At 42.2% G+C, this 24637-nt stretch overlaps 1 protein-coding gene across 1 annotated transcript in view; it reads right to left on the reverse strand.

Moving 5' to 3' along the window:
- The window catches only part of MTHFD1L (methylenetetrahydrofolate dehydrogenase (NADP+ dependent) 1 like), a gene marked incomplete at its 5' end in the record, with an annotated part of 452100 nt that overhangs the window by 353394 nt on the left and 74069 nt on the right, over positions 1-24637 (reverse strand). The window contains 3 exon segments of the mRNA XM_030195103.1: positions 3221-3318; positions 10441-10532; positions 19578-19686. Of these exon segments, the coding sequence (XP_030050963.1) occupies positions 3221-3318; positions 10441-10532; positions 19578-19686 (299 nt within the window).

Raw genomic sequence — 24637 nt, forward strand, 5'->3', positions numbered from 1 at the left:
TTGTATAGATAAAGAAAGATGTTTAATTGATTTTAATTTGGTGACTGCTGGAAATCGAAGTAAAAACGGGAACAATTTTTTTTATCTTCCTGCTATCTTTTTTTGGTTTCTTACTGAACGTGTGTGCCTACTGAAGAACACTTCCTCTGCTGTTGGGTGCAGTATTTTGTCCATGACGGATGAGATGCGGCTGGCTATGGACCGGAATGCATGTTTTTGCCTGGTAATATTGGATAAAATCATCTGCTTTTAATATGGTGGATCACTTCATCTTACTACAAGAGTTGTATAAGATGGAAATACGTGACAGTTTTAACAATGGTTTGAATCTTATCTAACCAATTGATAAGTATATTTTTTGAAAGATATTCAGTACATCTGGATGTCCCACAAGGATCTGCCCTATCAGCACTTCTTTTCAATTTGTATATGACATCATTAAGTAGGGTATTTCAGGATCTAGGTTTATCTTTCTGAATGTATGAGGATGATATCCAATTTCTTTTCCATTACCAGACAATATGCAGAGCCTGTCACATACCTTGGCTATGTATTTGGATAAAATCAGCAATTGGATGCGACATCAAAACCTGTTTCTTAACTATACTAAAACAGAAATTAGGTTTATTGGGAGAAGTTTGGATCCTTCACTGCCTACTACATTGAATTATCAGGGTGTAAATTTCTCAATTAAGTCATCGCTTCGTAATTTAGAAATAATGTTTTCAAGTCTATCTATGCAAAAACAAGTGGACCATATTATTTAAACCTCTCTTTATCAATTGCGCACTCTTACAACTGATTATCAGAAGCCCCCAAAGTATTCATCATGGGAGGTCTCAGTCTGTGCTTGCCTCAGCCTACTAGAAGACTGACCAGGCCCCAATGGGGGGTGCTCAGGTACAGAGCCTCTCTGGGGTAGCTTCCTCCCCCAAAGTGCTGCCAGCTCCGATGCCCTGCAAGTCGTGGATCTCCAAAACAGGCAGCAGCGGTTCCAAAGGTGACACAAGTGTCCTCAATGCCTCTGCATCGTAACGCCCTAGGAGACACCCCAGCATCTCCTGGAGACTTACCCGGAACTGTTCCTCAAGGGCAGGCATCAGTAAAGGCAAGGTCAGGGCCAGTGTAGGGGCTACCTGCAAAGATGTTAGAGCTGAATCAGAAGCAGGCGTCCCAGCTACAGGAAAGACTGATGCGTCACCATCACTTCAACAGAGGGGGAGCAACTCTCTCGGATCTGACACTTCTCGGGTGCTGGTGATGCCAACGTACCAGAGCTCCCAGCACTGTTCTTTGAGGAGGTCCGATGCTGATGGCTTCTTTGCCTTCACTCGGTGCTCAGAATGGGATCCTTCAGCGCCGACAAGGATGTCATCGAATCCAGGCAGCACCCAATGTCAAGGCTGGGGGAAAATCTCAATGCTCCTGCAGCCATGGGGACCGATGCCTCTGATACAGAAATCGACGAGCCAGTCTTAGAAGTGCCAAAATATTTCTTGCGCTGAGCCTCTCTGCTTTTCTGGGTTCTTTTCTGCATGTTCAAACAAAGAACACAATCATAAGCCTGGCTGTCAGGGCCTAGGCATGACAGACCCAGATTATGAGGGTCTGTGACCGAGAGGACTCTGTTTCACCTAGCACACCGCTTGAAACCACTGGGAAGTTTATGAGACATGGAAGGAAAAAATAGCTGATGCAAAATCAAATGGTTTAATTGTGAGAGGAAAAACATCTCACCAAAGAAGAGAAAATGGTAAAAAATACCCCGGCCGATGCTCAGGTCTAAGCAGGCCTCAACAGCCGTGAAAAGAAAAAGTAAAAAAACCTTGACAAACACTTCAAAAACTAAACGGAGGAGCAAGAATGAGAAATGATAAAAAAAATATTAAACAAGGAATGTACCACAAGGGAAAGACTGACTGGAAAAATAAAACAATAAATTTGACGCACTGAGGAGAGCTCACAGACATGACCTTTCTGCTCCGTGGAAAACAAAGGACTGTTAGTCCCGCGTGCTCACACTAAGTGGGAAAGCACTTCTACATGCGTGGTGGGTTGCTACCAAAAGTTTCTTAGAGAGATAGAATGCTGGGGCATTCGTCCTATGTGAGAACAGAGTGTCTTGCTTATCCTCAGAGAAAATTGCCATCTTAAAGTTATATGGCGCCCACGCTGCTGAATACCAACTTTAATACGTATCCTTACATAGAAACATAGTAGATGACGGCAGATAAAGACCTGTACGGTCCATCCAGATTGCACAAGATAAATTCCTTACAACCATAAACACACCAAGTAGTCTTAGTAAACAGCAACCTAAAATTAACTGTAACAGATTGTTCAAAATGTCATTCGTAATACTGTACTAGAAGCTATATTTGTAAAGCTATTTATTATTTATTACGCTTATACCCAGCGTTTTCCCCACTTATTAGCAGGTTCAATGCGGCTTACATAGTATGCCATCTTAAATTGCCATCTTAAAGTTATATGGCGCCCACGCTGCTGAATACCAACTTTAATACGTATCCTTACATAGAAACATAGTAGATGACGGCAGATAAAGACCTGTACGGTCCATCCAGATTGCACAAGATAAATTCCTTACAACCATAAACACACCAAGTAGTCTTAGTAAACAGCAACCTAAAATTAACTGTAACAGATTGTTCAAAATGTCATTCGTAATACTGTACTAGAAGCTATATTTGTAAAGCTATTTATTATTTATTACGCTTATACCCAGCGTTTTCCCCACTTATTAGCAGGTTCAATGCGGCTTACATAGTATAATGGATAAATTAGTAACATCCACTCATCTTCTAGAAACTTTTTCCATTAGTCAATCCATAGGGCAATTGCCTATGACCAATTCTTCATGCAAATTTGTGCGTCACCTTCACAGTACATAAAAATACTTACCAGGAAAACTTAATCCTTCACACAACTGTTCAAGGCACAACATAACAAAAACCATTCATTTATGCACTTTTTGGGGGGTTATATGAGCACCCCATCATACTCGCTAGCCTCTAGCAGCAAGAACACCAAGGAGGCTGGGGACACAGTAGATTAACAGATTTGTTAAGGCTTGAGTTTTCAAACACAAGAATCCACTGTCAAATTTTATTCAAAAGATTAAATAGAAACCTATTTTTATTGCAACTGTCAATAAACCTTTATAGTTCTTGCACAATTATTAATACAAGTATGCACATACCTGGGAACTGGGGAAAGGGGCTGAAGCTTCAAACAACGAAGATTCCACCTCTTGTACTGCTGTGCTTGGATCCACTGCTTACTGCATTTTACCACATTCTTGGAACACAAAAGAAAATACCCACTTCACATTACACTAGCCCTCAAAAAGAGTTCATATCAAAATAAACAATTATGTACAAAGTCAAGCAGAACACCTTTCTTTGATTATTTCCTGAAAGCTGTGTGCCATAACAGAACCTGGAAAATTAAAATGTTTTGCAACTTACATATTATATTCATACACCACTCACAGGTCAATATTCAAAAGCACTTGTGCATTTAACGGCAGCTGCCAAACTTATAAGGGGGCAACTCCAAGTTCACACCTAATTGTAAGCACCTTGATGCCACTTGGTGACAGTCTATCCTATAATGGCATTTGGACACCCAGATTCCATCACATAATACTAGCGTAATCTGGTATTGGTGTGAATCACATTTAGGTACCTGCAGTTACGCCAGCCATAGACATGGATTAACTGCAGGTGTCTAGATGGAGCAAGGACACATGTAACTTACAGTATTATAGGAGCTCCACCAATGTACTTCCCATGCTCTGCCCACCTTGCATTCACAAGCTATAGCATTTACACACCCATTATAGAATAATGCTTAGGGCACTAATGTGTGTAAGTACTATTTTTTGAACAAGAATCAACTACAATATAAATATGCTCGATAGCAGATCGACTAGTTAAACAAAACCAAAAACTCCAGATCTGCAGTCAGAAAAAGATTAGTCCCTTAACGCACTCTATAGCAGTGGAAAAAGCCTCAAAGTCCTTCTAAATCTTGAATTGATTTAAAAAGCCGGAGTTTTGACACAGAAAGAATTTCATTTTTTGAATACAATGAACCCCAAGATACCGGTTATCTATACGTTACCCAAAATACACAAAAAACTTGTAGATCCACCAGGCAGACCGATCATATCGAGTAGAGGCTCAATATTAGAACCTTTATCGATGTTTGTCGATTGTTTTTTGCAACCTTTTGTAAAAAGTGGGGCATCTTATTTAAAGGATACTACACATTTTTTACAATTATTGGATTCATACAACGGTAGAATTAACGGCATGTTGATGGCTACGTTAGATGTGTCTTCTTTATACACAGTCATACCACAAGATGAGGCTATGGAAGTGATTGAGATGTTTTTAAATGAAAGAGAACAAAGTCGGTTTCCTACTTCTTTTATTTTAGCTCTTGCTGAGCTAGCAATGAAAAGAAATTTTTTTCTTTTTGAAGAGCAAATATATCAGCAAGTGTCCGGTGTAGCCATGGGTGCGAGTATGGCACCCTCTGTAGCGAACTTATATATGAGAGCCTTTGAGCAGAAATTTATCTACACCACTGAGCTTTATCAGCATGTAGCCCTTTGGGTCAGATTTATAGATGACATTTTTTTACTATGGACTGGCCATGAAGAACTTTTAGTTCAATTTGTATCAGTTTTGAATAGTAGTCATCCACGCATCAAATTTACAGCACAGATTAATGCGACACAGATTTCATTTCTAGATGTACTTATCACTAACAACAATGGAGACATCAGTACAACTGTATTTCATAAACCCACGGATAGGAATACCTTCCTTAATTATACTAGTTGTCATCCTAGATCTTTAAGATAATTTACCGTTCTCTCAATTTTTAAGGCATCGGCGGATCTGTTCCACTGACATTGAGTTTAGAAAACAATCTAAGAGATTAATACGTAGATTAGCTTCACGAGGCTATCCTGATTACATACTTCGGAAAGCTTATAACAGAGCAAGATGGAATACTAGAGAATTACTACTGACTCCAAATGTAAACGAGCAGTCTGACTCTGATACATATATTACATATGTTACTCAATACAATATGAATTCATTTGAATTAACAAAGACTTTGAAGAAACATTGGTCTTTGATTAAAACACTACCGATTTTTGAAAATATTAAATTGAGGCTAGCGTACAGTAGGAGTTTGAATCTCAAGGAACAACTTTGTCCATCAGTGTTGCCGACAACCATTTTACTCACTAATGGACATAAAGGGCACCAGAAATGTGGTGGCTGTAATTATTGCTCCATTATGGAAGAAACCCAGGAATTTATTAATCCTGTAGACAATAAGAAATACGTATTGAGACAAAGCACGAATTGTAAAACTAGTGGAGTAATCTATAGTTTACGATGCCCGTGCAATAAGATTTATATAGGGCAAACTAAAAGGTTGCTAGCAGTGAGACTAAGTGAACATAAGAGTTTCATTATAACTAATCGAATTGGTCTCCCATTAGTAACACATTGTAGAATTCAACAACACTCCTTTGAAGATTTAAGATGTGTAGTACTTCAAACCATTTATCAGTCCAAGAGAGGAGGTGAATATCAAAAGCTCCTTCTACAAAATGAGCAAAAGTGGATATTTAGGTTAAGGTCTCTGCATCCGGCAGGACTAAACCATCGTATAGAGTGGAGTCATTTTTTGTAACACCCCCTCAAGATCGTCGATGCTTTCAATAGCGTCTGACGTCAGCAAATTGTTTATAGAGAAGCCATTTTTGACAGAGAAGTCAAAGAGTAAGGAAGTGTATGACGAAGCTGTCCTCTCAACCTGGTGAGTGTGGTAGCTCTTTATGATTTTCAGTGTTTAGATTCATAACATCAGGTTTTGATATGTATATCTTTCAACAGATAGTGCGGTAGAGGCCCTGAAGCAGCCTTGCGAAACGCTGGCCACCGTCGGCCCTGCACCAGTTGAGAGTAACGAGTACAGCGCAGTTAAGCTGCAAGCATCCACCTTAAAGATAAGTGTGGAATTTGGTGTTTACCATAGCATAATCACGGTTAATCATAAATGAATATTTGCACAAGCAGTGGTTTTTTATGCCAGTGATGATGAAAGAGGTCATTTGACCCGTCATATCTTTTTAAATCAATTCAAGATTTAGAAGGACTTTGAGGCTTTTTCCACTGCTATAGAGTGCGTTAAGGGACTAATCTTTTTCTGACTGCAGATCTGGAGTTTTTGGTTCTATTTTTTGAACATACACATATACAAATAGGCACCTACCTGCAGAAACCTTGTTATAGAATCGGGGGGGGGGGGGGGGGGGGGGGAAGTTATCAAACTGTGTTAGGGTAATATTAGATGTGAATTCTTTATGATTATACATCATTTTACCAAATCTGTTTTAGACGCTGTACGTTTAGATGTCTTTGCCTATTTCTTGTTGTTACCATCATTGGCTGGTATGTGTTATTCAATTTGACATTTATTATGTTCTGTTTATTATTGTTTACTTTAAGTGTTCATTTCATAGCTGTATGTGGTTAATTCACTATGACAATATATGTGAGTTATTTCTATAGTATTTTTTAACTATATAGTTTTATGTATAAATTTATTTTAGTGGTTCCAATATATTTTAATGATTTATGCATTTTGTATTAAGTTTCTATGTATCCTTTTATATATATATATATATATATATATATATATATATATATATATATATACATACATACACACACACGTTTGTGTAGCTTTTTAAAGAGACAGTTGGTACATAATTTGATAATGTATATCTTTATGTTTGTTCTCTACAAAGAGTATTTGACTGACTCCTGAGGAAGGCACTAAAGGCGCCAAAACACAGGACTACATCGAGATTAGATTTTGTAATTTTTAACAAATCCACTATTTGGATATTCATTTGGTCTACCATAGTTTTCAAAATGTAAAGCTGCACATGTTGCTGCTACCCCCCCCCCCCCCCCCCCACACACACACACATCTAGTCTTAACTACTTTTGCAGGGGCTGAAGTGTGCATGTTGATCCCAGCTCATACTTTTAGCTACATACTGGGTTGTCAATTTTCCAACAGCCTATTTACACAGGTAAATAGCTTTCAGAAATTACCTCCTTCCTAGTACATGAATTTAGATCAATCATTCCAAAACCAATTCTGATGAAACCTCAGCCAATTAGGTTTTCAGATAAAGCCAAATTGCTTACCTGTAATGAAGGTTCTCCATGGACCACAGGATAATGCAGACAGACACACTTGGTTGTATCATGCTGGAGCCTACAATGCGGAACAGTCTTCTCTAGCTTGTTTACACATTTTTAGCCAATGTGAAGCTCCCTATCCTTCCCACCATAATGATGTCAGTGCTCTACGCTGTTAAGTCTATTGCAAGCAAAATGGAAGAAAATTCAAGGGCCTTAAAGGGTTCTATTTATTCTTTTATATTTCTTGCTTATCTGATTCCACCTCCTGTTTCTGTTTTGTTTCTCTTTGTCTTCTTTTGCCTTTATATTTTTTTTTTTAGGGGATGGAGGGTGGGAAGGTGCGTCTGCATTACCCTTTTATCCACAAAGAACCCTCATTACAATTAAGCAATTTCATTTTCCCCATGAATAATCAGACTAATGCAGCCACACTTGATGCTTCCCAAACTGAATGAGTTATTTATATAAAGACAACCTGGTGAAGAAGGAGGGTAGAGAAGAGTGACTGGGCAAAAAGATTTCAAAGGACAACTTGTCTGAGATCTTGTAGCATTGTCAATGCAATAGTGTTTGATTAACTTATATGAAGAAGAACACGTAGCTGCTTTGCAAATGTCTACTAATGGGATTCCTCTTAGGTAGAGGTGGACACTGCTCTGAGCGAGGGTCCATACTAGCCCGACAACAAAAAAAAGCTATATAGTCCGCAATCCATGTAGATAATGTTCACTTGAAAACTGAGCATCCTTATGATTGTGGCTGAAATGTGAGAAAAGGTTGTGAAGAGCAACGAAGTGATAGTTCAGAAAGGCTTTAGAAGAACCTCAAAGCCACCTCATGATAGACAAAGATGGAACTCCTGACAGAAGCAGAAGGCTCCTCAATGCAAAACACTGCCAGTGCCTCAGAAATAAGAGTACTGAGCTCCTCTTTATGAAACAGCTTCAGTACTTATGGTTCATCCCCTCCTCAGGAGGAAGCTCTCCCTCTTCTAACGGATCCTTCAATGGTGGCTCCTCTAAACAGTCCAAGGCCCCATCAGATAAGGACGCAGAAGCAGAGATAGCCTCATCTGCCCACTTCTAGATGGAACAGAGCAGTGGCCTAATGGTTAGTGTAGCAGGCTTTGATCCTGACAACCTGGGTTCAATTAGCTCTTTGTGAACTTGGGCAAGTCCCTTAACCCTCCACACTGTCCCAGGTACAAAAACTTAGATTGTGAGCCCTCTAGGGACAAAGAAAGTACCTGGATATAATATGTACAGCGCTGCTTATGTCCCTGCGTATGGTGCCCTTTTCCACACTCTCCTGCATCAAACTGCGCACCGGCCCTGCCAGAGACTGAAAACCACAGCATATTCGGATGCTGTGCTGAATACAAAAATGTGCTGCCGGCAACAGTTTCCTCCGCGTCCTGCATGCACTGCAACACCCCAAAGGTCCCACAGCTGAATACCGCTTAGCTGCCTCCGCGGGAATTGCCATTCACCCTGACTGTCACCAGCGCAGCACAAGTGGTACATCAGGATTCCTCCCCTGCACCAAGTAGAACTTACAGCTCCAAGTAGTTCTGAGTCAAACTTTAGTCGGACTTGCCACTGTCTGCTGCTCCCCCCCAAGCTCACAGTCTGCATAAGTCTTACCACAGATAAGAAAGGGCTAAGGACTGAGACTCTCTCCCACCTTCTCAGGCAAACCTCTTTCCTCTTTCTTTCTTTCTTTTTTTTTTTAAAGGTTGTGCTGGAAAAGGAGAGCTTCACAGGAAACAGGGGAGAGGTGAAGGGCACCACAGACAGGGATCTAAAAACTTCCAGACAGGACTCTGCAGACTCATGCCCCTGCAAAGCTAAACCGAGGCCCAATTGATCAACTGGACCAGAAGCAAATCACTCGGAACCAGAGGCTGAAAAATGTGTCCATTCACCTGCTGGAGACAGAAAATACTGAAGAGCTGGACTAGATGCCAAGAGATATGTCTCAGCTCAGTTTTCAGTTCTGTATCTCCACCTGCTGGTTGATGGGCACAACAATACCACAGGTTCTGGAATAGTGGGAAGCTACGTAATGGAAAAGACAGTTAAAAATGACCCCCCGCCCCCTCCCGATATTGAAAAGCATTTAATCAGCTAGGATTGGCATCTGAACAGTTCAATGTCCCATAACTGTCTATCTGCTAATTTTCAGTGGGACATGGCCAGCCATGAACTGCTGAAAATTCGCAGTTAGCTCGTTATATCACACAATATAATCAGCTATCCACCAATTCTCAGCTTAGGTTTGGTGGCCTTATTTCGCCGTGTGAATATTAGGCCTAACTTTGGTCAGGTCAAACTTAACCGGCCAGCGCTGAGGCTTGGCCAGTTAAGTTTCAACCGGCCAAAAATAAAGCAGATATTCAATGCCGGTCACTGCAAACGACCCAGTACTGAATATCCAGGCTCACCGCCAACTGCGGGAGCTAGCCAGGCTAACTCCCATGGTCTGAATATCAATCCCCATAACTACTACCATGTTAACTCTTCCCACTGGCTCTGGATTGCCCAAATTCTCCATTCTCCCTTTTCACATTTCTGTGTATTATAATATTAGCAGCATGGGTCCAAGTGTTGGAATGGGACTTAAGGTGTTGGAATTTACCTTAACTCACATTCACCACTTGCTATTCTAATATGGTCTATCCTATTCTGTCACAAAATTAACCTTATGCAGTCTGCACAACTCCACCTGGACAAGCTGTCTCAGATCATAAGCAGGTTCCTGCAGGGGAAGGAATACTGTAGTGCAACATTTGTACTGGTTGATATCCTCAAAGGCCCAGCTTCTTAGGGTAGACATATGAGCAGATATCATTGTGTCTTTGTTTATGCTAGCAGGGTCACATGTGATGCTAATACAGTAATTGTTGTGGTAATTTTTCTTTAAATGAGCAAACCACATAAAACTTTGCTTTGTGTCAGTTTTGGCCCACCGGCCAAAATGAGACCACCTCTGACACAGGTGGACTCCTTCGACACACTAAGCCTGAAAGATATCAGATGACATCCTGCGCTGTTATGAGAGATACCCTCTGGATCACCTATTGAGATCAGAGTTTGCTTTTATATCTAAATCCAACTTCATTCAGCTATGTGCATAATTTATATAAACTTTAGTAACTTATTTTGCATCAAACCTGCATCTGCAGAGCTGCTGCTAAAGGGCCTACGTCCTCTCCAACCAGTTTGTCCCTGTATTGCAAGTCTTGATAGGCAGGATTATGTTTACCTACAAAGACAATGGAGAAAAAAAATCTGTTAATGAAAACATTTAACTCAGTACAAAAAAATAAATAAAATAGAAATCAAGATGAAAAAGGATCTGCGGAAGCTAGAAGAGTGGTCTAAGGTTTGGCAATTAAAATTCAATGCGAAGAAATGCAAAGTGATGCACTTAGGGAGTAGAAATCCACGCGAGACGTATGTGTTAGGCAGTGAGAGTCTGATATGTACAGACGGAGAGAGGGATCTTGGGGTGATAGTATCTGAGGATCTGAAGGCGACGAAACAGTGTGACAAGGCAGTGGCCGTAGCTAGAAGGTTGTTAGGCTGTATAGAGAGAGGTGTGACTAGCAGAAGAAAAGAGGTTTTAATGCCCCTCTATAAGTTGTTGGTGAGGCCCCACCTGGAGTATTGTGTTCAGTTTTGGAGGCCGTATCTTGCTAAGGATGTAAAAAGAATTGAAGCGGTGCAAAGAGAAGCTACGAGAATGGTATGGGATTTGTGTAACAAGACGTATGAGGAGAGACTTACTGACCTGAACATGTATACCCTGAAGGAAAGGAGAAACAGGGGTGATATGATACAGACATTCAAATATTTGAAAGGTATTAATCCGCAAATGAACCTTTTCCGTAGATGGTAAGATGGTAGAACTAGAGGACATAAAATGAGATTGAAGGGGGGCTGACTGAAGAAAAATGCCAGGAAGTATTTTTTCACGGAGAGAATGGTGGATACTTAGAATGTTCTCCCACAGGAGGGTGGTGGAGATGAAAACGGTAACGGAATTCAAACATGCGTGGGATAAACATAAAGGAATCCTGTTCAGAGCCGGTGGTGGGAGGTGGGGTTAGGTCTGGGCAGACTTCTACAGTCTGTGCCCTGAAAATGGCAGATACAAATCAAGGTAAGGTATACACAAAAAGTAGCACATACGAGTTTATCTTGTTGGGCAGACTGGATGGGCCGGGCAGGTCTTTTTCTGCCATCATCTACTACTATGTATATGTGAGGGGAATTGCTAGGAATGTCCTAATTCTTAGAAAACAGCAGCAGACAGGCACTGGCAATAGAAGTGCACAAGCTCCCAAATCGTTAAGTAGAAGAATGAGATGACGCCAGTCAGCTCACAGCTCTACCTATACCACTAAAAGTGCACAGGCTTGCAGTCCACCTCCAAGCTCTGCATCAAAGTGGGACATAAACTGCACCTTCAGATGGGGACAAGTCCTCCTTCCTTTGTCTAATATCACGAGAACCCTCTGCTTATCGCATACTGCTTGAATCATTATGCTGCTTAAATAAATGCTTTGTTTCCACCAGGAAAGCAAAGTTACTGACTTGTAGAACTCACCTGTTCTCTGAAGACCCACAAGCATTCTTACATGTGGGTGACATAACTGATAGAGCACTGGTGTTGACAAGGCCCAGTGTTCTACAATTTCTAGAAGCCTTCAGCAGGCCCCAAATGCGCATGCACAAGTGTCTTCCCACCTGCCTGAGTTGTGTGGAAAATGCAGTCAGATAAAAAAGCATACAAAAAGCAACTCCTAGGGGAGATGGGAGGGTATGTGAGAATACTTGCCCTACTGTCCTCACAAAACACCTGCTACAGGTGAGTAATTTCACTTTCTCCAAGGACAAGCAGGACAGAGTTTCTCACATCTGAGAATCCCTAGCTTTATGTAAAACAACAGTCAACAGAGGTTTGCAATGCAAAGGCCACCCAGAACCAACAACACTAACAAATAAACAGGCCTGTTGAGAAGAAGCAGCCTACAACAGAAAATAGGCCTAAAAGGGTGGATTTGGATTCTAGATGCCAACTTCTACAGAACTGTCTGAGCAAACCAACTGTCGCATAGGGTATTGATGTCAAGGCAGTAATGAGATGTGAATGTATGGAATGAAGGCTACGTGGCAGCTTTGCAAATCTCTCCAATTGAGGCCGACCTTGTGAGCTACCAATGCAGCCATTGTGAGCCGTGACATGACCCTCTAAAATAAGCCCAGCCTGGACAGTAAGCTGGATGAACTGTCTATGGGCTTTAGTCCACTCCAAATAGAAGGCTACAGCTCACTTTAAGACCAGAATTGAACACAATACTCAAGGTGAGGTCGCACCAAGGAATGATACAGACACATTATAATATTCTTGGTCTTATTTTGCATCCCTTTCCTAATAATTTCTAGCATCCAATTTGCTTTTTTGGCCATTGCCGCCACACACAGCGACACCTAGATCTTTTTCTTGAGTGAGGACACTAAGGTAGACCCTAGCACCAGGTAACTATGATTCAGATTATTCTTCCCAATGTGCATCACTTTGCAATTGTCCACATTAAAACTCATACAGAAGGCTCTCCCCAAAATTGAGAAGGAAACCACATAAGCTACTGATTAACTCTTTATGGACTAAATGTAGCATACTATTGAAATTTCACCTAAATCTCACCTAACTGTAAATTATAAGCCACTCTGAATTTCACCTAAGTGTAAACTGTAAGCCACTTTGAACCAAAACCAGTTTTTGGATAAAAGTGGAATACAAGAACGCATTTAAAAAATAAATACATTTTTTTAAATCTGATAATAGCCTGCCATGTGATCTGAGCCTGGAACAGTACTGGGTGACTTTGTTGTTGAGATGAGTGGCAAACAAAATCCACCAAGGGGGTGTTCCACTCTCAGATCTTGCAGGCAATGCCCATACTCTGCTCAGTCTGTCTACTAGACTGTTTTTCCACCAGATATATGGCTCAAAACACCATGCAGTGGCTGGTGGCCCACTGCCATATTCTGACTGCTTACTGCCAACCAACGCATAGGATTCCATACCCCTCCGTTTGTTGACATAGTACATGGCAACCTGATTGTTTGAATGAGAACAATTTGGTTCAGTAGCCAATCAAGAAAGCCCTTAGAACATTCCAGATTGCATGAAACTCTAGAAGACCATGAAACCACGCCTCCTGCATGGACCAGTGACCCTGAGTGTGAAGCTCCTCTACATGAGTTCCCCATCTCAGATTGGATGCATCTCTGGTTAGTACCTTGTGGGGTGGAGGAATTTGGAAATAAAGTTCTAGAGTCAAACTGGATCGAACCATTCCACCAGAGAAGCAAATGAGCCAACTCTTATGTGACAGAGATGACACCTGCAAGCTTCTCCCGTAGCTTGACACCAGACTGGGCACACCTCATATGGAGGTGAACCGTGGGTATTACAAGTACTATGGAGGCCACGTGGCCCAATGACCTCAACATCTGGTAAGCTGTGACCTTCTGGCTGCGCTGAACCTGAATAGCGATGTGAATGAGAACATCCACCCTCACCTGAGGAAGGTAGGCTCGAGCTTCAACTGTGTCTAGCAATTGCTCAACTGGTAGCAGATGTGACTTCAAATCAGACCAGGCCGCAATAGTACTGATGCCTTTTAACAGAGTCTGCAGGTGCTTATCAAAATCTGTCTGAAACACTTGACTTCCTTATAGCAAATAATGCTTTATCATCAAAGTTGTCATTATCATCTGCATTAGTAATAGTGCTAATTCATCAATTGCATCTTCATCTTTCATAAAGATTGCCTGTTGTCTTATTTTTCATCTGATGGCAAACTCTATCTTCAAGAACGTCAAATGTATGGAAACTCTTCAGTCTTAAGGCCAGGCAAGCAGACTATCAATCCAATGGACCGTCACACCAATGTAAAATTTTCCATGGGATGTCGAGCAGTCTGTTGTAATAGTCAGTCTGTTCACCAAGAACTGAAACCAGCTTCAGCTTCATCTCTGCTTCAATGTGACCGAATTCATTACTGTACTATTTGGCGGGAGACCAGTAACCAGTTCAACTCTACTGTTCTCATAGGCTGTATTCCCGGAACACCAAAACTTGAGATGATTCACTGTTTGTGTGATGAGGTTTGCAATTGCAAAATATTGTTCCAGGTTTTGCTGTTTCATTTAGTTTACTGAGGAATCATCATTTAAGTCTCTCTGCCACTTTTACTTTTAACTGCAAGCATCAGAAGAAACTAGGTAAAAGTAGTAAAAATCGGTAAAATGTTTACTTTGGTAAAAATAACACATTTTTCCTGTACAAGTAACAAAAAGCTTAATCTGCCAGAATTCTGCATGACTGCAGAGCGCATAATTTGCACAGAATTCCGCAGCTGCGCAGAATTGCACTTTTTTTGCACTCCCCAGCCCACGGTAAAGGCGTGCTGGCTCCCCCAAGCTTTTGTCCAGTCGCCCGCCTCCCTCCCACAAGCCTTGGTCCCACCGCCCCACTCTGGGTCTACCTGAGTATGCCTTGGTGGTCTAGAGGCCTTATCAGAGGCAGGAAAGAACCCCACTCTTTCCTGCCCACTACAGCTGCTCTGGGCCGGTGCCACTGCTTTTTCAAAATGGCCGCCAAGACTTCAAGCAGTAATCATGTGAGACTGCCGCAGGAAGTCTCAGCAGCACCAGCCCAGAGCAGTGAGCAGGAAAAAGTGGAGTTATTTCCTGCCCTGAAGAGGTCCTCCCATGCAGCTACTCCTGCTCCTACAGGGGCGGCCGGAAAAAAAAATATGGATGTGGGTGCTGGGAGCTGTAAAAACATTCAAAATAACTTTAAACAAAATTAGTGGCTACTGTGGGACAGAGGGGGCTGTAAAATAGAAAAGGTGGATGCTATGGGTGGAGGGAGGCCTGTAAGCAAGTTGAATGCTATGTGGGTGGAGGAAGGGAGGAAATGGGACTGTAAAAGTGGATGCTATGTGTGGGTACAGGGAGGGGGCTGGAAAAAAAATATGGATGCTGAGAAAAATATGGATTGTATTTGTGCACAGGGAGAGAGGCTGTAATATTGGTTAAATTATGACTAAAACTTGCAGTATTTGCAAATTTTACATGCAGAATTTGCTAATTTTGTACGCAGAACTTTGATTTTTTTTTTTTTTTTTTTTGGCGCAGAATACTGGCAGGAGTAAAAACTTTTACTTAAGTACAGTAACTAGTTACATTTATCCAGCAATTTTTTTGTAGGAAAAAAGGTAGCGATACTCATTATGGGCAGGGTCACCACCTATGAATCCGCCCCTGATAGCCACATCTACATTAGCCACACCCTTTTTTTTTTTACGAGCCATCACTGAAAATATTATACCATATAGGAGAAAAAAATTAAGTGATTTTTTTTTCATTATAAATCATTTCTGTAAGCTGTTACAGCTCCAGTATACCCAATGAAAAATAAGACCGCAGATGTAAATTCTCAAATTGGACATATTCCAAACACTGAAATGAAAATAAAATGATTTTTTTTCTACCTTTCTTATCTGGTGACATTGTTTTTCTGACCATGCTGGTCCCAGACTCTGATTCTGCTGCTCTCTATCTGCTCTCTTAACTTCGTTTCCAAGGCTTCCTTTCCATTTATTTATTTACTTTCCTCCTTTCTTCTTCATTTCTTGCCCTTCATCCATAAGTGAAAGTTGAGTCCTCCTCCGTGGAATTGACTGGAGGAGGTATAATGTGGATCCATCTTTGCCTATTTTCTCCATCCATGTGCAGTTTTTCTCCTCGCTTCCTTTTCCATCATCTCCATCCACGTGAATCTTATTTTCTCTTTCCTCCCTTCCATCCATGTCCAGCATTTCTCCTCCCCTCCATCCATGTCCAGCATTTCTCCTCTCTTCCCTCCCCTGTATCTATACCCAGCAATAATTCTCTCTCCCCTCTCCTCCATCCAAGTCCAGCATTTCTCCTCTCTCCCCATCCATGTCCAGCATGTCTCCTGTCTCCCCTGCCCTTCCCTCCCATCCATGTCCAGTGATTCCCTCTTCCCGGCCCTCCCCTTCCATCCATGTCCAGTGATTCCCTCTTCCCGGCCCTCCCCTTCCATCCATGTCCAGTATGTCTCCTCTCTCCCCTACCCTCCCATCCCATGTCCAGCGTTTCTCTGCTGTCCCCTGCCCTGCATGTCCAGCGATTCTCCTCTGTCCCCTGCCCTGCCCTCCCATCCATATCCAACGTCTCCTCTCTCCCCTGCTCTCCCCTCCCATCCATATCCAACGTCTCCTCTCTCCCCTGCTCTCCCCTCCCATCCATGTCCAGCGATTCTCCTCTGCCCCTGTCCTCCCCTCTCATCCATGTCCAGCGATTCGCCTCTGTCTCCTGCCCTCCCCTCCCATCCATATCCCATGATTCCCCTCTTCCCTGCCCTCCCCTCCCATCTATGTCCAGCGATTCTCCTCTGCCCCTTGTCCTCCCCTCTCATCCATGTCCAGCAATTCTCCTCTTTCCCCTGCCCTCCCCTCTCACCCATGTCCAGCGATTCTCCTTCCCCCGTCCTCCCCTGCCATCCATTGTCCAGTGATTCTTCTCTCCCTTCTGTCCTCTCCTGTTATCCATGTCCAGTGATTCTCCCTCCTCCCGCCCATCCTCCTTCTCCCTCTGCCTGCCTGGGTCCCCAGCACCGGCAGGTACAGAGATTAAGAGAGGCTGCTGGCGTCGGAGTCTTCCCTCTGCAAGTCCCGCCTACTTTGTTTCAACTTCCTGTTTCCGCACAGGCAGGACTCGCAGAGGGAATGCCCCGACACCAGCAGCCTCTCTTAATCACTTAACCGCGTGCCGAGTCGCGAAAAAAAAAGAAGGGAAGAAGGGAGTGAAAGGAAGGGTGCAGGACTCACCGGTAAAAAAAAGTTGCCGGTATGCCATAACGGTGCATACCAGCACAAAAAAAAAAAGACCTGCATTTATCCCCGTTTGCTAAAGCTTAGCTCAAGTTATCTGCAGCAGGGCCCATTTTATTCCTATGGGCCCTACTACAGATAACGCAAGCTAAGCTTTAGTCAACAACCCACTTACTTAGTTACTATACAACACTGAGGATGAGAGTGTGGGGTTTTTTGATGTGGTGAAGTCTCCTGAAAGTACTGATCTGACAGGATTTTTAAGAGACCTGTCAGTGTGACATCACTAAATGGGCCACACTTTTGGTTTCCTTCCTCTTTGAGCAGGATAAATTACTTATATGAAAATGTTATTATTTTATAGTCAAAAGTTACAGATTTTCCTAGGATGTGGCTAGTGTGACTCAGACACAGAAGACATTGTTTCTACTGATGAAGGCTAGGGTACTTCCAAATAGGCATACATTTACTTTTTTTTTTCAACCTGCAAATATTCAATAAGTCATCAAGAGAATAACTGTCTTCATAGATCCTGCACAAATAGATACATTTCAGCTTAAGAAAAAGGCATGACTGGTAAATTGCTAATCCAGCTATTTGACCGGGTGAGCAATATATATTCCTAGAGGAACTGTATACCACTGCACATTGCCAAATTTATACAGAATTCCCCTCATGCAGAATTCTGCACAAGTACAATGGAGGCTGTGATGATCGATACTGTAGCATCCCCTGCACAAACTCAGCCCATTGGGCACACCACCCCCTACCACCATTTCTCTTCCATCCCCCCTTGGTACCTCCAATATGTACCACACTCCTCCCCAGCAACTTGGCTCCCTTCTTACCTCTTCCATACAGCCCTCCCCCCACTATGGATATCTGTGTTTGCTGGGGGTGGGAGAGATTTGAGCTATGGGTATGTGCATATTGTGGGGGAGGGGAAAGATGGATTCTAGAAACAGAGCTAGAGTATTTTAAGAGGAGGTGTGAAAGCAAGCTGTGTCTGTCTGCATGGGGGCAAATTTGAAAGAAAGCTATGGGGGGGGGGGGGGGGGGATATGTTGCCCAAGGGAAGAAGGGCTGGACAGATGTGCAAAATTCAACATTGGGCTTCGGAAAACATGCTTAAGCTAAATACTGAGACCAAGGCAATCTGGTTCAGAGTTGTCAGAGCTACTGTTTCTTCTCTCTCTCTCTCTCTTTGCCTTTGGGTAAAAGTTTATTAGTGGAAGATAAAGACAAAGCTGTTCAGTGTTATTCTGGATTCTTTTGTATCTTTTGAGCTACAGATCAACAACCTTTGGTGGAAAACATTATTTAAGCTTAAACAGCTATGCTAAGGTGGTCCTTTTACTAAGCACCGGTAAAACGGGGCCTACACTATAATCAGCACATGTTTTCGACATGTGCCGAGTACCCTTTTACCGCAGCAAAAGGCTGTCTTTTTCTCAACTTCTTTCCCTCTCCCACCAATCTGATCCATCCTCTCAACATTCTAATCCCCACCTCCCAATGGCATCCCCCCTGATCTCCATTACCCCCTCCCCCAATAAAAAAAAGTCTATAGGTCCCTACTCCTACCTAAAGCCAAACCCACACAGGCCTATTGAAACCCTCCCCAGCACCCCCAAACCTTACCCGGAGGTGACTATCGATGATACACTGGGCCAGGGAAGGAGCATTCTCCCTCTGCTCCTACACATCTGGCTTTGACTCTCAAAATGGCCATCGACCTCTAGTGGTAACCTCGTGGTACTACATTTATGGGTCAGCCTTCCCTATAAGGAGATTACCTAGGTTGGCCCCTAGCAATAGCACCTAAGTGGCATTAAATGAAGCTACATTATTGGAAGTTGTGACAGATAGCTTGTGGTACCGACCTGTGTGCTGGTTGTCAGTGATGGCCACACTTATGCTCCACCCATCATGCCCACTCAGCTAGAGGATATTTTTGCCACACAGTCTGTTTTAACGTGCGTCAGTCATTGGTATGGGTGTGTACCAAAAGCTAATATATGGTAAAACCCATAATAGTTGCTTAATGCAGCTTACTAAAATAGCCCCCCCTGTCCCTATGTTTAAGCAATCACTGTAGTGCTTTAGTGAAAATGGGAGAGAAAGAAGCCCATTTATTATTGCCAAAATTCTATAGTTTGGCATTACCACCACCAAGAAGAACGTAAGGGACCAAGTTCAGCCTTCTATACTAAGAAGAAACATTTCAAAACATTTGGTTTAAACATGTTACAAACAGACAGAGATAAGAAAAGAGAACAGTTGGTATATCTGCAACTTCTATTTTAACAAAATGTTTTTGTTAACCATAAATCAACTATGTGCTAAAGGGAAAAATATGACTCTGAGCTTACCTAAGTGCATATGAAAACAACTGATCACAGTGGCACTAGTCTCAATGTAGTTGAATGGAATCTCTTCAGGCTTGGGACTGCCTATCACCACTATATCAGGCTGGAACAGCTGAAAGCAAAAAAAAAAAAAAAAAAAAAGAGACGTTTGTGGCTGGCATTACAGAATATGGATTACGGCAAAACATATATGCAAATATCTATAGAGCAGCTATGTATACAAGAAACTTTCATTGCAGGAATGCAACATCTTTGTAAGTGCATGCTAAACATGATGGCAGATAAGTAACCACTAGCTCTTCCTTTCCTACAGGATCTCACATGCCTGTCCCACACTAATTCTGAACAGTCCTCATCTCCACAACCTCCACCGAGAGGCCATTCCACTCATCCACCACCCTTTCTGTGATTCAGTATTTTCTTAGATTCCCCGTACGCCTATTTCCTCTTAACTTCATTGTATGCCCCCTCATTCCAGAGTTTTCCTTCATTTAAAAAAGGCTATCCTCCTGTACATTAACACCACTGAGGTATTTAAACGTCTCTATCATATCCCCTCTCTCCCGCCTCTCTTCCAGCATATACATGTTGAGTTTTCTAAGCCTGTCCCTATATGCTTTGCGACAGAGACCGCTTACTAATTTTGTAGCCGCCCTCTGGACCGACTCCATCCTGTTTATAACTTTCCAAAGGTGCGGTCTCCAGAACTGCACGCAGTATTCTAAATTGGGCCTACCACAGACTTATACAAAGGTACTATTACCTCTTTTTTCCTGCTGGTCATCCCATTATATTCCTATGGGTATCTTATTTAGCGCATGCTAAATCTGTTAGTGCATCTTAGTAAAACAACCCCTTAGCTTGTATAATAAAAAATAATTTGCAGAAGAAAAATTAGAAGTTGGAAACTTGTAAACATTATAAAAAACATTATGTATAGCATTCTTAGATATAGAAGGAAATGCTCATGTCATCAGACACAGAAGAAATTAGATATGTGCACACTGTTTCTGCAAGAGCCCAAGTACCCACAATTTGCAGATAACTTATTTACAGTTTTCACATCTCATGAAATTCTCCCTCAAATGAAATGTCACAACAGCAACACTAGCTACATTTCCCAGTATACCCTGCTTGTTTACTAACTGCATTGCTTTTTCTTTTTTCTATTATGAAAATATAAGACAACTCCAGAGAATTCCACAAATTTCAGTGGCAAACCACATTTCCAGACACTTCTCTACTTGAACAGATTATTCCCTGGAGACATTCCAAACATTTTTGGAACGGTTCTTCTACATTTCTCGATATAAAAGCATTGTGTCAAAAAAATGGAAGAATTTAAGTCATTCCCAATGTGCCAACTACTTTGCATAAAGCCAATCATGCTCTCTCATTTTGATAGGAGTAAGAATAATGTTGCAGAAAGGAACCTACAGAAAATTTATCAGGTAGACTAATTACAATCCAATGATTAAAATTACCATGTGCTGCCAATCTAACAAAAATTCCTTTTTCTAAAGAGCCTTGGCTTTTGCTCTCAGTTCAACTTACTGTCTTCCAGTATTTTGACTTTTACCTTCACCACAACTTGAAATCAAATCAATTACCGTATTTTTCGGACTATAAGACGCACCGGACCATAAGACGCACCTAGGGTTTAGAGGAGGGAATAGGAAAAAAAATTTTTCCTTTTCCCCTCCTCTAAAACCTAGGTGCTCCGGTGCGTCTTGTCCGAATCCCTCCCTCCGAGTTCGGGATCGCCCTCCCCCGGCCCTGTCACCACTTCTCCCTACTCACGTCACGCAATCTTCCCTGGTGGTCTAGTGACGTCGGGGCAGGAAAGAGCCCCCTCTTTCCTGCCCAGCGCGCTGCTCTCCATCCTCCTGTATGCAGCCTGACGGTCTCGGCGAGATTCAAAATGGCCGCCGAGAATTGAAGTCTCGGCGGCCATTTTGAATCTCGCCGAGACCGTCAGGCTGCATACAGGAGGATGGAGAGCAGCGCGCTGGGCAGGAAAGAGGGGGCTCTTTCCTGCCCCGACGTCACTAGACCACCAGGGAAGATCGCGTGACATGAGTAGGGAGAAGTGGTGACAGGGCCGGGGGGGAGAGCGATCTCGAACTCGGAGGGCGGGCAGCCAGCCAGCCAGCCAAATCTACCTTCGGACTATAAGACGCACCTCCCATTTTCCTCCCAAATTTTTGGGGAAAAAAGTGCGTCTTATAGTCTGAAAAATACGGTAATCTAAAAAAAGGACAATGGTTTAAAAGTTTATTTCTCTAGGAAAACTATATGATTCAGTCAGTGGTTTTCACAAAAGAACAAAGAAAATTAAATATTGAAATAGGGAATCTGTGTCTGTATGTGGTGGTGGGACAATTTGTGAGGTGATGGGGCAGTTTTGTAGGGTGGTGGAGCAGTTGAGGATACGGCAGTTGCTAAGGGTTTTATTGGGGAGTAGAGCAATTGTAGGGGGTAGATCACAGGGTGGTCAGGCAGTTGCAGGAGGCAATTTGGGTGAAATGTGGAAGGGGGCAGGGGGAAGAGAAGAAAACAAGAAGCAGCGGCTCAATAAGGAAGAATTCCCTAACTGCTATGTTTCATTGTAAATTTCTAGGTTACAGAAGTTGGAATTCATTCTCCCACAGAAACGTATTAAGCCATTTTTTTTTTCAGGAGGGGGGCAATTATTTCTCTGAAACACCTGATCCAATGTAGCCCATTTTCAAACTCAATGTTTTCTTTTTATCTGTCTGCCCCTATATGCCAAGTTTCACCCCATTCCTTTATGCTTCGACAATTTCAACCCCTTATTAAAGAGTATCACACACCTTGTTTATTTATTTGTGTCTTCTATTTTAGAACTAGATTTACTGATGTGTGCTATTTAACACAGGCCCTATTCTCCATGATGCCTGTTTACTACTGATGCACATTAGTTGGATTAAAGCGTGATAAATACTAATTAACACATTAGTAAATTGCGCTCTCAATACACTATGATAAAAATGAAAGGTTTACACAAGACCTGAAGAAAAGGCAACAGTCAAAAAATTGGGAAGGGGGAACAAAACAAAGGAAAGGTTAGTTTTACAAATGTATTTTTCTTTCCTCAATTCAGTTATGGAAATACTGACTGGGTTGGGACTGCACAGGATACTTGTTAGTGCAACAGATGGAGACTGACAACTACTGCTGCACTAACAAGTATCCTGTGCAGTCCCAACCCAGTCAGTATTTCCATAACAAAGCAGGTGGTTACTATGAACAAGCCCCCACTTAATTTGGGAACCACCAAGAACCAATAATAAACCAAACTAAACTACCTAAATACCAAACAAACACAGAAACCACATGTGCATGGATAACCTAGAAACTTTGTTTTAAAAAAAATGTTCACACAGAATGGACAGGTTTTGAATTAGTCTGGAGGGATCAAGGAAAGAAAGTAAGGCCTAATGTTTCCTTCCTTAATGTCTCATCAGACCAGTCTGGACAAACAGGGTGTGCCAAAGCAGTAATTACTGAGTGAAGGAACCCTACTTCCAGAACCCTGGTGCCAAATCTCGCCTTTTGTGCCATCTTTACATCTAGTCTATAATGATGAAGAAATGAATGCAACAGAGATCAAGTGGCTGCCTTACAAATGTCCTGTGGAGGGACCAAAGAATGTTCCACCAACAAGCTGGACACTTAGTATAATGAACCTTCATGACTGGAGGAACTTATTGCCTCCTTGACAATATACATTGAAGCTATGGTTTCCTTGATCCAAAAGGCCAACATTGCCTTAGATGCTGCTTCCCCCTCCGGGCCCCTATGAATAGCACAAACAACTATTTAACCTGCAAAAATCTTCTGTCTTCTTTAGATAACAATGCAAGGCCCTTTGCATGCCCAAACAGTGAAGCTGACCTGTTTTCTTCTGAACCATTTCTTCTCCAAAAACTGGGAAAGTGACTGACTGATTCAGATGGAATAGAGATACCATTTCAGAAGAAAGGAAGGAACCAGTCTAATAATCACTTGTTCTTGAGAAAATACCAGAAAGGTCTTCCTGCACGATAAGACCTGCAATTCTGAAATCCTTCTCGCTGAATGGACACTAGGAATTCAGATTTAAGATCTTTAATTGTATCATATCTGAGGAGCTCAAACATTTCTTCAATTAAAGCAGAGAGAACCAAGTACAGATCCCATGGCAGAAAAATTGGGCAACAAGGCCTTAACACAGAGTTCGGCCATCTGCAGCCCACCAGTGAATTTTATGTGGCCCATGAGAGACTAAGTATATACATGAAACATTATTGACCTAAGTTTTGACAATTTTAAATACTGTATTTCACAAATATTTTCAGAACAGCCACTCCAGCAGTTTGTTTCTATCACTTATAGTTAACTAAAACTAAATAAATAATGTATATCACAAGTGGTCTATGGAGCTCTGTGCATTTCTGGTTCCGACATTATGTAATGTTGCAGCCCTCTAGGGATAGTACTGACATTCATGTGGCCCCCTGTGTATAAAGGTTACCTACTCCTGCCTTAACTTCACTCCACTAAGGAACCTAGCCATATCTGGATGTCAAGGAAGTCAAGGCAAACTCCTTGTCCATATTATCTTGCAAAAAATCCAAAGCATTTGACACCAAAGCTTTAAGAGGAAATAGCTCTCCATCAGAACACCAGATCTCAAAAATTTGCTATACACAGGGCAGTAGCAGATGAGTCACCCAGAGCTTCATGATATCTAAATACCATGGTCTCCTGGCTAATCAGGAGCCACCAAAACCCCGCACGCAGACACCTTTCTATTCTTTGAATGACCAGCCTGAGAAGCGGCTAAAGGAAAAACACATCCAGTAGTCCTTCATTTGACCAAGGCTGAACTGATACATCTCTGCCCACCGACTGAGGGTTTCTCCACCTGCTGAAAAACTTTGGTAACTTGTGTGTTCCTGCTGAAGCCATGAGATCCTTGACAAGGGTGCCCCACTTTCGTAATATTAATTGTAAAGCAACAATCCGCTGGACCTCTGCTCCCCTGGGTCTAAGGTGTG

Source organism: Microcaecilia unicolor, chromosome 3 (assembly GCF_901765095.1).
Source record: "Microcaecilia unicolor chromosome 3, aMicUni1.1, whole genome shotgun sequence".
Taxonomy (NCBI): domain Eukaryota; kingdom Metazoa; phylum Chordata; class Amphibia; order Gymnophiona; family Siphonopidae; genus Microcaecilia; species Microcaecilia unicolor.